Source organism: Tetrao urogallus (genome assembly GCF_951394365.1).
Source record: "Tetrao urogallus genome assembly, chromosome: 7".
NCBI lineage: Eukaryota > Metazoa > Chordata > Aves > Galliformes > Phasianidae > Tetrao > Tetrao urogallus.
In genome coordinates, this window is record NC_136820.1 from 14,678,298 (window position 1) to 14,695,358 (window position 17,061).

Here is a 17,061-nt window from a genome sequence, read left to right on the forward strand (position 1 = left end):
CCTAGGAGGCTGTTTTGTAGCTTGCAGCTATGATAAAAATATTTGGCTTAAGTTTTCCAAGCCAAACGTCTGTTCCAAGGAGGGTGAAGCTGGGGGAAGAGGTTGGCCCTTTGCTTTTCGTCAGTAACTTCAGTGAAATCAGTTTCATTCAGCTGTTTCTATGAAACAGACCCAGAAAAAAAACATGTAGTTTTGCCACAAAGGAAAAATTCTAGCAAGTTTTTTTCCGACCTTTTTTGAAAAACAGAGTTCTCTGATCTGTATGAAATTTGAAAAGATCTCTGCACTGTGATCAGTATCACTGAGAAGCCGGCAACATTTTAAGATTTGTGAACCATTCACTGTAAAACCATATAGGATGTTCAAAGAGAGGGTAAACTGATATATAAACAAGGAACAAACAAGCCCACTTGCTTAACAGAAGAATTCCTCCTTGATTCTCTTGCAAAACCATTCATATCTTCAACTGAACCACAATTTCACTGTTGTTTAATTTTCATTTCAGTAACTTCGGGGTCCTTCTTGACCAAGGGTCCTTGCACGTGCGTGCACACGCACACACAAATATCAGATATCCTGCCTGCAATTTCCAGATCTGTGGATTTATTCAGTTCCGAGAAACAGCAGTATTTTAGACAACTGCCGAATGTGCTCTGCAGGTTTGGCTCCCAGGTTCTCCTCAGTAAAAACCATCTACGATGAACAGCCCAGACTCTCTGGGGAACATAAGCTTCTCTGCTCACAAATTCAGAAAAAAAACTTGGCTTTCATAACTTTATCCTGACAACTGTAATTGAGAAACCACAGGATATTTAATGAATCAGAGTGAGTACAGCCATCCTAACTATCTAAATGATGAGTTAATATATTTGATCTTTTTCTTTATGTGCAGCCTTTCAGATTGCCTGAGCTACAGAGCTCTGCCTTGTAGCTGCTATCTCCCGCCAGTTAACAAGCAGGTTGAGAATGGAGATCTGATCTATTCAGTTCTCTTCTTTCACCCAATTCTGTACCGCATTTCCACCAGCAAAGAAAAGCACAGTTTTAGAAGACTATTTCTCATCAGCCTCCCAGCTTTGGTTAGCCTCCAACACATACTGGAATAAATGAATTTATATTAACAACATTATGCAAGATGAGCATCATAATGCCTTGGAGAGTGGCACGAGCCCATTCATTGGGGCAGAGGGATGAGAAGGCGGCACGCTCTGCATGACCAATACAGCAAGAAGGGGATAGCAGAGCCCACACAAAGGAAACAGCTATGCTGTCCCAGAGCCTGGGGCTGACAGTGAAAACTCAGCCCTTAAGGAAGCTGAAAAAAAATAGAAAAGAAAAAAAAGACCAGAATGGATTCATGCATTTCCTCCACAATGCGCCCATGTAGGGGCCAACCGCATTCTGGTCATAAATTCTCTGGCACAGGAGCATTATACCAACTGAAAGGAATGTCCTTCCATCTGTGTATTTCCCCTAAGGCGCTCACTTGATAATGAAACCAGTTAAGGTCTTTGGGTTCACAATGTTATTATAGTCGGATAATATTTTGTTTGCAGCAGAGCCTGAAGAACTCCTAAGTAGCATATTACAGGCACTATACACCTGTTAAGTCATGGCGTTTCTTCTGTAAGTGGACAAATCTGTTTTAGCCATCTCCAGAGATTTTCCGCTCACAGTTAATTATGAAGCGCTGACTGTACTCATTTCCTGATCTTAAAGGGAATCTATAACAAATTTATGCCACAGGTGAAGCCTGCTCCCTCCGTCCCTCAGAAATACCAGCAATTCTCCTAGAGGCACTGACTGCTTTCCTTCACCCCTCTCCCCTGCTCTCTTGGTGCTTGTGCTCCAACAAAAAACAGACTAAGAAAATTGGAAAAAAAGTGCATGCTTCTGACCAGCTGACCAAGCTCAATGTTTTAGAAAATAAGTTATTAAAAGCACATTTGAACATGCACACACACAAACAAAATGGCACAGGCAGCCAGTCAAAGGCATTCTGAAGAGACCCATGGTGGACATCCGCAGAATGGACCTCATTTGCTGCAGCCCCAGCTGCTCTGCAGTCAGTGATGCCCACGGGAAGAGCAATCTAGCACAGCAGTGGGGTTTTATTCACTCTGTGCATGCATGCATTGCAACAAGTGTCCATGTGCTTCCAACAATGTGAGGAATAATTTTGTTTAAAGTGATCAATGGGCTCAGGAAGAAGTTTGCCCTTTGTTTAGTTCTAAACTTGTGAAATCCACGTTCATCCGAAGATAAATATCATACACAGTTTTGATCAAAATCATAATTGTGCCTTGTACAATACAAGATATTCTGAAATGAGGTAAGGTAAGATAAGCATTCTGGGGAAAAAGATAAGGAAAAGTAGTCCATCCTAAAAAAAAAAAGGCACTTTGTTCTGACAGAAACCATTCTTCATGCTTCTTCTAACAGGCTAATGTCTGATCCCAGGCACAGATTCTTGGACACAAGTCTCCCTGGCCTCAGAGATATATGGTAGGTCAGTGGTTCCCAACTTCCTGGACCAACAGACAATTGGCGAGGATCAGCATTTTTCTCAAACAGTCACACATGCTCACCATCAGCCTTTTGATCAGAAACTTGTTAAACTTGATGTGACTCAGCAAGACTGGCTGTGTCTTGCTCCCTGCTGCCCTTGGAGGGCCTCAGTTGGCGCCACCTCAGATAACTTAGGAGATTAATTCAGTAAGCAGCACACACGTTTACAAGCTCTTTTACACGAAGGCGAAAGCTACTTCCTGTGTAATCATCAAGGCTCAGTCTCCTTCCCTGCGTGACCTCCCCTCCTCCTGGCTATCAAGAATGAGCTTTACCTTCCTAGAAAAGGCTTCTGCATCCATCTCATCAAAGATATCACCTTACTGAAGGTGCTATCCTTCTACATTGAAGATAAACATGAAGCAAATCCTCTAGTACTGAAACAGGGAGCAGAGATATCTTCTGCAATTTTACATACAGTTGTACGTAGGCTTTTGCTTTGAAGGAAAGCAGAGAAACACCACAGAAATCAATTAAAAAAGACAGAGAAGGGGGACAGATGGACTTAGACCTGAAGTTATCAGTATAAAAAACAGACTTCGAATGCTGAATTCCTTGTGTGTATATTATTGTATAGCTCTTCGCCTACCTCAAACAAGAGATGTGTCTGCAAAGTACATTTTTTTTCCAAAAGAAGAAACCTGCTAGACCCCAAGATGTGTTCACAGAATCTAACCAGACATTAATACCAGAGACACTAATATCAGGGAGTCACTGCAGAAGCAGAACATCAGGAGAACAGTTTTAACAACATTGTTTAGACCTTCTTAAACATTCGGTTCCAAAAGAAAGAGTCTACCTAGCACGGACACGCATTTCTTATCTTTTCCTTGCTTTCATATTGGAGACTTCTGTGGAGACAGTGGAGACTTCTGGGCATCGAAGGAAGTTTCACGGCCCAGAAGAGACTAAAAGTGGAGTAGTAAGCAACAACTTAGGGAGAAAAGAAATGCACATATCTCACACTTTAAGTGCAAACAGTCTTCCTCTGTACATCTGACGACCTCCGCAAATTTTGGGTTGTCCACTGTACATTTTCATCACTGTTAGAAACATAACAACACATCTGTAGAGTGCTTCACAATTTTGACAGAAGTTTGGCAGAAGCCCCTTTTAAACTGCCATCAAGAGAGACTTTTCCTATATTTGCACTGTTGATTGATTGCTCTATTTAGACTTCTACCTTTGCTACAGAACACTAGAACTATGTATTGGATGGCAAGTTAAGAATTATTTGGTTACTGAAAAAAAGGTGAAATCGAGGTATTTCCCATAGAATATTTCAGTACTTGTGGAGTTCAACAAAATGGCACATTTTTGTGACTTATGGTATACGTTTTAATTTACTTTCCCAAATACAGCAATGATTCGCGTTTTTTACTGTAAACAAATACGATTACCTATTTGCAAAATCAAAGATACTGCAGTATGTTTCCATCAGGTTTTGTCCAAGTAACTACATATTAAAATGGCAGACATCCCTTCAAATAACATCCTGGCAGAGCTTGCTTCTTCTGCAAGTAATAAAAGTGGAGGAGAGCAAATTGTGCTCCAAGATGTTTGGCTACAGCGGTATGAGACAGTTGATGTGTTCCAAATGTCTGTCAGATTACTTAGCAAAACCAACCACTGTTAATCAATAGTGAAATCTTTTTCTTTGTGGTTTAGCTATATTTCTGTTTTTGTTAAACAGAAGAAAATTGCCAATTAGGTGGACTCTGCTAGACCGTGCAGCTAGGGAAACATACTGTCAAACTGACTGGCTTAGTTAAGAGTTAAGAGGACACAGTTCAATTGCAGTTCAATTACAATATGTAATCGATCACTGACTGCCCATGTGGGTTTTGTGAAGCAAGTTGCAGCATCTTACTCCTGCTCTTTACAAAAATCACGCCAGCCTCCACAGTCTGCCCTGGTTTTATGCATTCAATCACTTCTTTAAAAAGCACCAAGACCAGATTTGCACTCTAGGATGTGGGCCTTCCTTCACCTCAATCGTTTGGCTCAGAAGTCGCATCCTTTTTCCTTACTCTTCATGCGTCTGTCCTATTTTTTTATTCCAAACTACTTGGAACAGAGATCGTATCTCCCTCTTTGTTTGGAAACTCTCTAGCAGTTTGTGTACTGCAGCAGTATAATAAATAAAAAGTAATAAAAATGTTAGGAAAGTCCTTAGAAAAGTCCATGTTATTTTTACAATTACTCATGCTGTCGCTATTTAAGAAACAATGCCAGGAAGATCTAGAAGGGGACTTAAAACAGTTTCTGCAAGAATATGCAATCAAAATGATGATGTTACCAACAGCAAAATGCTTTGCAAGGTGTACAGCTTCTCATGCTGCTTTTTCAAGTACTTCTAACAGATGTTCAATTTCAAGTGGTCTGCAGATACCAATAGGCTTATAGTTCTGCATGAATCGGAGCAGCAGATGTGCCCTGCATTATGTTTTGCTGTTCCCTTTATGAATTGATATGTCACCTCATGGGTTTATAGCTAGTTAATTTTGCAATGACATCACTATTTCTGTACTTGTAATGATTCTCACAGGATTTAATTTCTCGAATAACAGAACTCTTGATCCTTGAATTGCTATGTGAAAACAATATATAATAAACAGGTTTGTTTACATGATACAGTTCTATTTCCCACCAAATGTCTTCACCACTAGCTTATAGGTAATGCTGGTATGCAGGTGAATTCTTCCAAAGACAGCTGATTCACAATACGGCCTCGTTCCAGGACGGCAGACAACTGTGCATCTCTCTGCAGGATAATTACAAGCAAGCATGTACTGCTCACTGGTTGGAAGAAATAAGGTTAAAAAAGGCAGTAAGCACAGAATCAGCAGAGATTCCCTCTAGCTCTGCTTGTGGTACCCAAATGAAATTACACTACACAGAAAACCGCACAGTATTTTCTACTGACTGTGATAGGGCAGTACTTGACCTAGACAGGTTGAAGAAGTGGGCCCAGGTGAACCTCATGAGGTTCAACAAATCCAGGTGCAAGGTCCTGCACCTAGGTCAAGGCAACTTCTACTATCAGAACAAGCTGGGGAGTGTAAGGATTGAGCACAGCCCTGATGAAAAGAAGTTGGGAGTACTGGTGGATGGCAAGCTAGACATGAGCCAGCAATGTACCCTCACAGCCCAGAAAGCCAACTGTATCCTGGGCTGCTTCAAAAGAAGCATGGACAGCAAGTTAAGGGAGATAATTCTGCCCTTCTACTCTGCACAGGTGAGGCTTCACCTGGAGTACTGTGTCCAGACATGGAGTCCTCAGTACAGTAGAGATGTGGACCTCTTGGAGCACTTCCAGAAAAAAGCCACAAAAATGATCCAGGAGATGGAAAACCTTCCCTATGAGGACAGGCTGAGGGAGCTGGGGCTGTTCAGTCTGGACAAGAGAAAGCTCCAGGGAGACCTGAAACCAGCCTTTCAGTATCTAAAGGGAGGCTATAAGAAAGAAGAGGACAGGCTCTTTGGCAGGATCTGCTGCAATAGGACAGTGGAAAATAGTTTCAAACTATTCAATATAAGGAAGAAGTTTTTAAAAATAAGGAGATTAGGCACTAGAAGAGGTGGAAGCCTCTTCCCTGGCTGAAGACATTCAAGGTCAGGCTGGATGAAGCTCTGAGCAACCTGATCTAGCTGTAAGCGTCCATGTTCATTGCACGTGAGTTCTACTAGATGCCCTTCCAACTCCAAAAGATTCTGTGATTCTTTTGGCTTTGGCACTTTCAATCTTCAATCAAAAGAGAGCCAAGCCTTTTCTCCCTCAAATACAGCTGTGGAGGTGGAGCCAATTCTTGTGTAGAACCTTGTGGTAGCACCTGTGGGCTGTGCAGACCAGATGGCAGGATATCACCTTCCTCTTCTGGAGTGTGTAGGATTGTTACAGAACATTCCTCCTCTTATTTCTAAATACACAGTGGAAAATGTGACGCAGTAGTTTGAAACGTTGTATCTGTATTTCTTGCAGTTTAGACTTCTTTAAAAAAAAAGTCAGTAAAAGCATTACTGCTTCTAGGACAAATTTAAACACAAGAAACTGAGGAAAGTTTCATGCTGAGTTTAATGCTGAGGTCAAATCTAAACCTGACTGACCTTCAGCATTGAAGAAGAGCACACAAGTTCTACCTGGAGGTCCACTCCTATTGTTTGCATACATTAATTGCTTTCTATCTAAATTTAAATTGTAAGTAAACATGTTGTATAGCAGCAGGCTGCACATGGAGTCCATAAACATCTCAAACTAATTCCAGGTGCTGGAGTGTACTTCCCAAAGCCATGGAATAAAATAAGTGCTCCAGATCACCTTCTCCCTGCAGCACTGAATGAAGTTCTTCCTCCCTCCAAGTCATAATTCCATCACCTCAGTTGAAGAACTCAGTTCTTCTCCTGTAAGAACTCCCAGCCAGGACTTTCAGTTTCTCCTCCCACGTGGCTGGACTTCCTCAGAGGCTCTGCTGAGAAGCAAGCGCCACTACAAATGAGGCCATGAAAGCCACAGGCACGTTTCTTTGGCAAGCTTTCTCCAGCAGTACAAATACTTATAGAGCACAAATGCCAGGTCTGCAGCCAGCATACCCTGCTCTTTCAAAACACAAACTCCTCACCAAAAAAATGTGTTCCCCGTTGACTGCACATTTCCCCCAGAGGAGCATATCAAAGAACACACAATGTCAGACATGAGGTATGTTGCTCAATGTACTACACCAAGGTGCTCTCACACAACTACAAACCCAGAGGACTGACCAGGAGGCTAGCCATTGAAAATATCTGGCCTGTTATACTCAGGCTATGGTCACTTTATAAAAATGCATTACCTAGACAAAACAGATGAGTATCTTAAGAAACGCACGTTTGAGTTTTCTGAATATTTCTCACATTTACTCTGACATTTCCTCTGAACACATGCAGTATTTTGAAAGGAAAGGACTTTTCTGTTAAGGCCAGTCCTTCCTGTTTCTTGGTTTATCCCAATTCTAAGTCTGCACGTGATTAAAACTGTTGCTCTGATTTCAAACATGTGGTAAAGGAGAACCTAACAATTTTATGAGACATAGTTACTTTTGTAGAGGGTGAGTTTGCCTTGGGGAATTTGCTCTGACTAGATTTATCACAAGTTTTTTGAACCAGATAATTTTGTTTGATAGCACATCTGGCAGCATCATAAAATCTTGACGTCCCAAGCTATTACACAGGAATTACTTTTGTAAATCATTTATGAATATTACTGATGTAGGCCTATTCTGGGCAGTAAGAAAGGAAACAGTGTGCTGAAGGACAAAGGAAGGGAACAAGGATTCCTATCCTTTCAGGATTCAACAGATACGGTGGTATTTATCATTTTAAATGGGAAACGTGGTGTTATTGATACATCTGAAAGATCTACATAAAACAAGTTGTTCCCAATATTCCCTAAACAGGCAAGAAGGAAAAAAACTCCAGACGTGGAAAACAACGTCTCTCCTGATGGAAAACTGCCCTAATCTTAAATAGATCTCTCAAATTAAATGTCACATGTTGCTAAAAGCATAACAAACATGAAATAGCAACCCAAAAATGAGTAAAAGAGGAATATCTGTATCAAGGCCAGCACTAAAAAAAGTGATTTACAAGAAGTCCACAGCAACATGTCTTTTGGACACGGCAGTATAACTGAATGGAAGCCCTCCATGTAATTAAAATAATATGACTGAATTTTCTTAAACTGTCATTGCCAAACATACACCTCCGAACAGAAACCTGGCAAAATGTGACCTTATATTCACCGTTAACATGGCAAACTATCACATGATGAGCAATTTCAGAAGATTACACCTATCGATTTGGACTGGAAATACAACACGCACGCTCCAAACTTACGGCTCTTACACTGCCAAACCTAAAGTTTGGCATTACACTCCTTCTGAGAGATCAATCACGTATTCCATACGTACAGATCCATAATGAACATGCAGTCATGGATGGAGAGTGTAAATCCCATGTGACATGGGAGAGAGGGAGCAGGCCCTGCTATGCAAAGTCCCCCAGCGTGCCCAGGCCATGAGGACTGGAACGAGCCCTCTGCTGCTGCTCACTAGTTCCCCAGCCCTGGGAGTGACTGGGTGTTATTTTTGTTGGGCAACAGCAAAGGAAAAAGGTCATTAGCAATACTCCACAGAAACATATTTCCAACCTTAGGTAAGACAGCATTTTGTTGGGGAATTTCCTTGCTCCGGGGCCCATAATAAGGGAAGGAGCATTTCTCTGACAGGTCCTATTCAACTTCCAAATGCTAGGCTCTTTCAGACCGCAGCAAATCTACAAGAGATGCACAGAGCAATTACGAAGCACATGCCAGAGTTACATGATCCGCTCCCTGTGTGAGTGCAGGGAGGTAGACAACCTCGAAATTCAGTTTCCTCTCAGGAAGCAAATTCCTGCCTTTACACACCCAGAAATGATTTATTTCAGATGTGCACGCTGCCTACTAAAACCCAAAGAGGAGGGCATCCACACGGTGCCCAGGATTCACCTAGACAGGGCAGCATTACAGAATGTTACACACTGCCTGAATGCAGCGATGCTCCCATTCACTTCTGAAAGTGGCAGGACTACAGAAAGAAGTTCTAACAAACCTAACAAAACCTAACCTAACAAAAGACAAATACATTTAAATTGTTGACAACTTCAGATTAACTGCAATCAGAAAACGACAATGTAATATAGCTTTATTGATCAAAGCAGTATGGATGCTTTAGTGCTACAGAAAGCTACCAACCAGAAGAAAACAAAAGCCAGCAATAAAATAAACTGAAGATCTGAAAAGCAATGACCGTTTCTAAGATCATGAATGATATCTGCAGGGGATCATCTAGACATTTCTCCTCAGATTTGCCAGCATGAGGCAACCCTGGCTGTAGCTAAGAAATCTGATATTCATATTCTGTGTATCTCTCTCTCTCAGAATGCAAACACATGTTTTCTCCTTTCAATAAAGATGTGCAACACATGTACTGAACAAGTAAAGAAGCCTTTAAAGTCAATCTCTTAATTGCAGATGTGTAAACTGTGCATGCCTCAATACAGAGATAGGACTGGGAAGGGGAATTGAAAAAAAGAAATGGCCGCATGAAACTTAGAAGACTTGAAAAAGCTCAGCAGTGCAATCAAGCAAGAGAAGTTCTTTAAAAAGTTAGTTCATGTATTTTTTCTAATTCAACCATTATTATTTTAGAGTTCAAAAGAATATTTTTTCTTTTTTTAAAGTGCAGATGGCACTTGCCTCCATAACTGCCAAATGAAGAACATCCATCAAGTCTTAACCATACTCCAACCTCCAACAGAAATGTTCCCCATTTGTTGAAGTAAAGTGAGATGTGGGAGTTCTTGACCTTCTAAACAATTAAGGGAAACAGAGACATTCTTGTTTTTATTAGAGAGACAGTAAACTATTTGAAAATAATTTGAATAGCTGGAGAATTAGTGTATTTGCCTGTTCATGAGTAGTGCAGATAGTTTAGAGTTCTCTTGGGGGCAACACATCGTAATGAATATCTGCTATTCATATTTAATGCAATCTGCCAAAGAGTGCTTTTGGGAGGACTTTCTGTGTCAATATAATGATTAACAACAGAACTGGAAAAGCAAATGAATTCCTACAATGGGTGGGGCTGGCAAAAATATCCTGCAATACTACACCAGCAACACTGGATTTAACTGTACTTTTAATAATACCAGTGGAAAATCCATTTCCCAGATAAAAAAAACCAACAAGCAATCTTTAAGTTGGAGTTCACATGGTAAATAACAAACAGTAATGGAAGGAAAAACAATGGTTAAAACCACAGTCTATCTAGCCTGAGTATGTCTGAAATGCCTCAGATGAAATACTGGCTATTAAATATATATAAAAATGTAAATAGCATTATCCAAAGAGTAACACCATTATTAGTTCTTTGTCTACCTCTTCCAGATTCTCAGGTGACCTTACTTTCCACACATACCTACACACATACGTAAAAATCTTAGATAAAACAGAACAAAAAGCCCTTTATTCTTTACGATACACTTTTAAAGCACCCTAGACCGTAAAGTACGGAAAAGCCTGTTTAAAATACAAGTGACCTTAGTACTGATTTTTTTTCTTGACATCCCAGCAGCCCTCTAAATAACACATTCAGATTTTTTAAAATTATTTTTTAATGCTATCTGGATGAAGCAATCTTACTCAGTTTATATAAATTCCAGGACATTCTTGTACCATGCTCACTGCCCTTCCAAGCTACTCCTATCTTTCCCTGGCAATAAATGGTGGCAGAATATGGAGGTCTCAAAGGCTCCCACCAGCAGCCTAAGGACCAAGGCTTGCTCCCACTGAATGCCACCGGCTATAAGCATCACCCAAGGATCCTTATAGGAATGCAGGAAGCAGGATGCTCAATCCAAGCAGAAAGGGAACCATTGCCAGCCAAAGTGTTTTATTATTTAGTGGCTCCCCCAGTGCTTGCTGTCCAGGCTCTACTTTAATTTCATTCAGGATACTCTTGGGGATTATGTAAATCACAGTAGTAGCTCAGATTAATCTTTTTCCTCTCCATGCCAAGGCCTCCAACTCACACCAATTGGCTTTAAGCAGGCTGATGCTCAAGCTCACGCTGAGACAGATAGGTGTCTGAGTGAGCAACTAATTTCCTCCCAAATCCAGTCCTCCCTGTAGCTCCCAGACTGCTCTGGCCTGTGTTAGGCTTCAACTGGGTTAAACCAGCACAATCTGACCATTTTGGCAAAGGAACATTACAGCCACAGATCGTACAAGACACTGTACCAGTGGACAGAAAAGCTTCATCTTCTCTATGCTGCAATTTCACCTGTAAAATTTCAACACTGCTGTATGCTCTGCAGCCCCATTAGCCATAACATAAAGACAGTATTCTCTGCCTTGGTTTTCAAATGAGGAGATAGACCACACCTGTCTGCACAGCTTCTACATACCTTCCTTCTCAAATTGTGGGTGGTCCTTCACTTGGTGAAGGAGTCTTTTTTAAGGGATTTCTTTTTTTTCTTTTTTTTTTTTAATTTTGTTTTTGTATACTTAGTCTTTTTTCTGAAGATCAGAAGTTGTGCTTACACCCACAGTATGTTTTATGAAGAAGGTAAGCTCTTCCTAAGCTGATATTGGCAACAGCATTACCAGTGCTCGGTCTCATGATGACAGGAGGGGGCACTTCTTCCAGGAACAACAGAGAACTGCCTGTGTGCGTCAACCTCCGCGTGACCTCCGCTCACCTGAACCTCAGTGGAGCAGCTTTTACTTTAATAAGACATTGTGCTACAATCCTTGACAAAATTTATCTATTTCCCCCTCCCCCAAGAATTTCACTAACGTTTTCTCATTTTCCTGTTGCAAGCATGCAAAGCCCATGGAGTGCAGTTCCTGGAATCCAGCAGCAATATAAACAGGACAGGCTGTAGCATCATCCAGAAAGCACAGGGAAGTCTCACCTTCATCTTTCCTTTTTGCCAGGCTTTGATCCAGCTCTAGAGAGAATATCCCCAGACAACACCTACAGGGGTTTTTAAAGAATTCAGGTCCAAGCATTACACAATCCACTCGATGAAGCAGGAAACAGCATTTCTAAATGTAAGCTAAGCAATAATCTTCCAAAACAATCTTTGCAATTTTTTTTTTTTTTAAATACAGAAGAGATTCTTCATTATTACTGCAACTACAGAAGCCTGCATGCCATCTGATCTCAATAGTTAAAACATCAGCTTTGTGCTGTATGGGGCAAGTACAGTGCTAGGTAAATCAATCAGACTTACAGAAGTAACGATCTTGACCGTGGTCTCTTTTACTCATTCAGTGCTAATGCACAGTTCATGTATGCATAAAAGTGACATTTTTTCATCTTATGACCTCTTTAGCACCGTGACCAACCCTCTAATTATTAAGTATTTTGCACTATGTATCTCAGTATAAAAACAGAAGTCATGTCATAGGTCACAGAAGCAACAGCGTTATTAACATCAATGAAACTAAATCACTGTCTCAAACTATTCCTCTAAAGAGGAAGAGTGCTCACAAAATCAACGCATCTAAAATGTTGCTTTCTGCTCAGTAAAACTGGAGGCAGCTACTCCAACTCTAGACTAAGCTAACCTTGCATTAAGTCATCTGATATAACCAAGCCTGAAATAAAGACAAACTAAAATAGAACAGAATAATAATATGAAGGTTTAAATGGCTGTAACTTAAAAGAACTGTTAAGCTGCACTGCTCTAAAAGATATTAGAAAGATCTTTATAGCATTCCTGGTACATAATATCATTTCTGTTGGATTTAGCATGAATGGAAAGAGTATGAAAAACAAAAAGTACAACAGCTTAAAGCATATACAGTGTGTATGTTTGGCCAAATTTTGATTTTTTCTATCCTTTCAAGCAAAAGCTATATTTCCCCACTATCCAGTATAAGTTCAATCACACTGACTTCTGACTATGAAGCAGCTTCATTGTAAAATGACAAAATCATCCTCAACGTGTCCACAATGAAAACAACAGAAAAGCCCAAAATGTAATCCAAAGTTCAACTTTCTTGCTTCTAAGTTCCCATAATTGGTCTCTATAATTCTAGTGGTAGCAACCCTAAAGTTTAAAATCAGAAGTCAAAAGGTTTAGAAACAAAAGAGATTGTCATTCCCAAAGGTAAGCAAATAGAGTAACACCGGCAGAAAAGTCACCATGCAGAGGGCTGAGATGAAATTCTAATTCAAGTCACCCTTCCCAGTGTCAGGAAATTTTAGTTCACATACACAAACATATTGCCTCAAATTATGCGCACCAGCTGCCAGACTTTCATGCTCAGTCAATGCAAACCAGTGCTGCAAAGCACCTCTACACAAGCACTGCCCTGAAGATGCTAGAACTGGGAGACAAAGATACAGGCCCAAAAACTTTAGAATTAGCCTATCATTTTGCATAACTACAGAAATTCTTACTTAATATGACTTTTTTCAAAGTCTGAACACTAATTCTTTTATTTCCCATTAGTAACTCACCTGCCACTCAGTCTTAATTCCACGTAAACAACTGATGGAAAAGAAAACCCAGCATTTTTGATTATAAACACTCGGCATTTACAAACACACCTCAAATAAAGGTTTCCATTAACTTCAAATGTTATTTCTGAAAAAGGTGAGTTCTAGTAATAGCAGGAGATAAATTCATATTATCATATTTTGAAAAGTAACTAAGATAATGTCTGGAAGGATTGGAAAGTCAGTTATTTGTAGATCTTGTATCTGAAGATGTTTTGTTTTTCACCTCCAACAAAAAATATACTCGGCACAATAAAACAGGGCAAATAAAGGCCAGACCAGATTTCCCCTATTCACACATGTGAATGCACAAAAATTGCCTGCATCAGCTGGAAAAAAAAGCTACAAAAGACTTTAGTCAAGACTGCCCAGTTTTCAGCTATGTGTATGTGAGTCGCAAAGCCAGAATTAATATCAGACAGCAGAAAACCCCACTGCTTTACTCTTCAGGAGCTTCTTCTTCACTGTGCTTATCTATTCACGTTTGGAGCTCTACGTTTGTGTGCTTTCTCCTGTATTTGGACTACAGCTCAAGTCTCTTTCACCTTTAGCAGAAAGTGCAGTTCTGCAAATTTGCTGTTCGAGACCTTTCTGAGCAATCACAGTAATGTATTTAGACAAACATCTTCACAACTGACCTGCAAAGCTGTATGCACTTTAGATTTCCTCACCATTTAGTCATTCACTACAAAGATCTCTAGAAAAGTACCTTGTCTATGTGATGCTACTTGAAGAGTTTATATAATTGGGACAACTGTGTTTGGAACCACTTAAAGATAAATAAAACTTAGTCCAAGCAAGAAAAAAGTTACTCAAAGTGATAAAAAAAACCCAAAAACTTGCCCAGCTAACACACTCAGCAGCACTGAAAATTTGAGAGTGGTGCACTGAAATGCAACTGCAGACTGAAGCATTAACTCTGCAGCCATGGCTAGAGATGCTGGCTGTCTGTTGGGCTGCCACAGAACAAGTTTCACAAGAACAGATCTTTACAAGCTGTCCAGGAAGGAAGTAGGTACTAACTAAAGAAAAACATAAGGAGCAGTAATTATAGTGACACTGAAGGGAATTCTGTACTGAAGAATCATTGTTAATCAATACGCAATGGCTAATTGTGTGGAGTTTCCATAAACACAACATGCGTTTCTGCAGCTAAGGTGGTAATATAAGATATGTCGAAATCCATAGTAGGTTTTATCACCCTCGGTTTCCAATGCTCTGGTATGTCATACAGTTGCATGTTAATTTCTACAAAAACAAGATTAAGTGAAGAAGATATTTCAGAAGAAACGAACCCTCTTTGCCCGAATAAAATAAATGAAACGTGGGCAGAATGAATTGGCCTTCGCTAAAGGAAAAGGGGTCAGTAAAAGCCATAATACCAAGTCTTACTTGCAGGTGATGGGGTGCTGCATCCGCTCGTTGGTGGGTGACTCTGGAGTCCATGAAGGGAAGGCAGCGACAGCCCGCCGATGACCGGAGGAAAAAGTAACGGGTATGGAGCTGCTGGGTAGTGAGTCATATGTCCATTCACTGCTGGCACTGGACATGTGCGGCTGCTGGTTGTCATGTTAATAGCTCACAGTGTATAAATAATATGTTGCATCACTCCAGGCCAGCAAGCAGATACTTGAACTTGTGAATGGAGAGGGCTGTCAAGCCTGCAGGTGCAGCTTGAGCTGGACTGTGTGATGATGAAGAGGTAATTCACTAGATCAGTCCCGTCCTATATTTCATTGCTGCTTCCTACTGTTCTCTTTTCCAGACATTCTTGCTCTGAAGACTGTGGACAGAAAGTTGTCTTAGTCCGTTTTTCAGACCACAATTCAGTTGTTTATTCAAATGTTTTTCCGTGAGGATAGCTGCTCTCTACAGATGCATATTGATAGAGTCTGTAGGAAGAAGAGAACAATATATTGATGATAACATGTATTTTAAATATTTATGAGCAGAAAACTCTCTAACCTCCAACTCTGCTACTACAAATAGGTAACTGATCATCTATTTGTTAGTGTCCTGTAAGATTAGCTTCATGGTTACCTGGGGCTAAAATTCTTATTTTATCGAAGCTAATAGCAGAACATCCGTTAACTTGATTTCTCTATCCAATGTTTTACATCAGAAGCTATTTCTGTACAGACAGAATCTTCTTTTGGAAGCAGCCAGTTTTAAAACTTATGCACAAATAAATACCTGAAATATTGATACTAGAGGAGAAAAACAGCTTCTGAAAAATTTCTCATGTACACAGAAGCTTTCAGTTTCCCTCTTACACAATGAATTACACTGAGGAAGCTCTGTGCTCTGCTTCAATCTCATCAGGTCTCAGTTCTAGCACAGGAAACTGTTTCTGAGGGTGATTTGGTATTAGGTTGTTAAAACAGTAATTAGTTTACCAATGGTTGTTCTCACAAAAGCTAGTTAGCTTGTCTTATTACCAGTAAAGAGATCTCACTGATCATTTGTTTTTTATTTTAGGGAAGTAGATTTCTTCTATTACCAAATAAATAAATAAAATAGAACTTTCCATCAGTCTCCCCTTCCTAATGCTTTTCATAGCCCTTTCACTGCCTTACCTCCCCATTCCATGTGTCACTGGTTTCTGTCCTCCACTTCCTCCAAAGACTGAACCAACTGTTCATAAGCTCTATCATCTAATCAGTGGTGGTGCGCCACCACATTTACACTACCCTCCCATTTAATGGGTAATTTATTTTAGTGTTTTTCTTCTACCAGTTATGTTTACAAGGCAAAATTAATAACCCTGTGTTTCACAGGCTACTGCTCCTCTTTTCTCGCAACTTAGGGTACCGGGGAAAACAATTTTAGAAAGCGGGTTAACTACCTACATAAGGTACACATGACAAAAACTGCCAAAACAGATCCACCAGTGCACATTCTGGCTGTTGTGGTTTTGCTCTTGTTTGTGCTTTTCCTGATTCTGCTCTGCAAGAAGAATCCAAAATGTGTTATCTCATAGGCAGAGTGAGGGACCTGATGACCACAGACTGCCCCTGTGAATCTCTCCTGTTCTCATGAGCACCGCCTTCAAATTCTCCCAAAGCTATGCTCATCTTCCTTGAGGTTTCATCCAAACGGCGGCCCCTACTGAAGGGTCCTCATTTTCTCAGACTCTACTATATCAAATGGCGAAACTTGTTCCCAACAAGAGCAGTTCAGCTTCACATACAGCAGACGTCTGCTCTTTTCAGTAACAAAATCTGATGATGCAACTCTAGTAAGTTCTGCTGGTGGTCTGGGAGCTAGTGGAAATGCTGTAAACAACCCATAATGTGACCATTGCTCCATTACTTCTTTGTGCAGTGTTCCAGCCAAAAGTCAATGAGCACAGCTGTTGGCTCTGAGCACTTTTGCTACAACAGGAGCCATCGGGCTGCCCCAGCAC

At 40.5% G+C, this 17,061-nt stretch overlaps 1 protein-coding gene across 1 annotated transcript in view; it reads right to left on the minus strand.

The window, feature by feature from the left end:
- Positions 1–15,225, minus strand: part of RARB (retinoic acid receptor beta) — a gene marked incomplete at both ends in the record, with an annotated part of 188,672 nt that extends 173,447 nt beyond the window's left edge. The window contains 1 exon segment of the mRNA XM_079538079.1: positions 15,048–15,225. Coding sequence (XP_079394205.1) covers positions 15,048–15,225 — 178 coding nt within the window.
- Between the last annotated feature and the right edge of the window lie 1,836 nt (positions 15,226–17,061).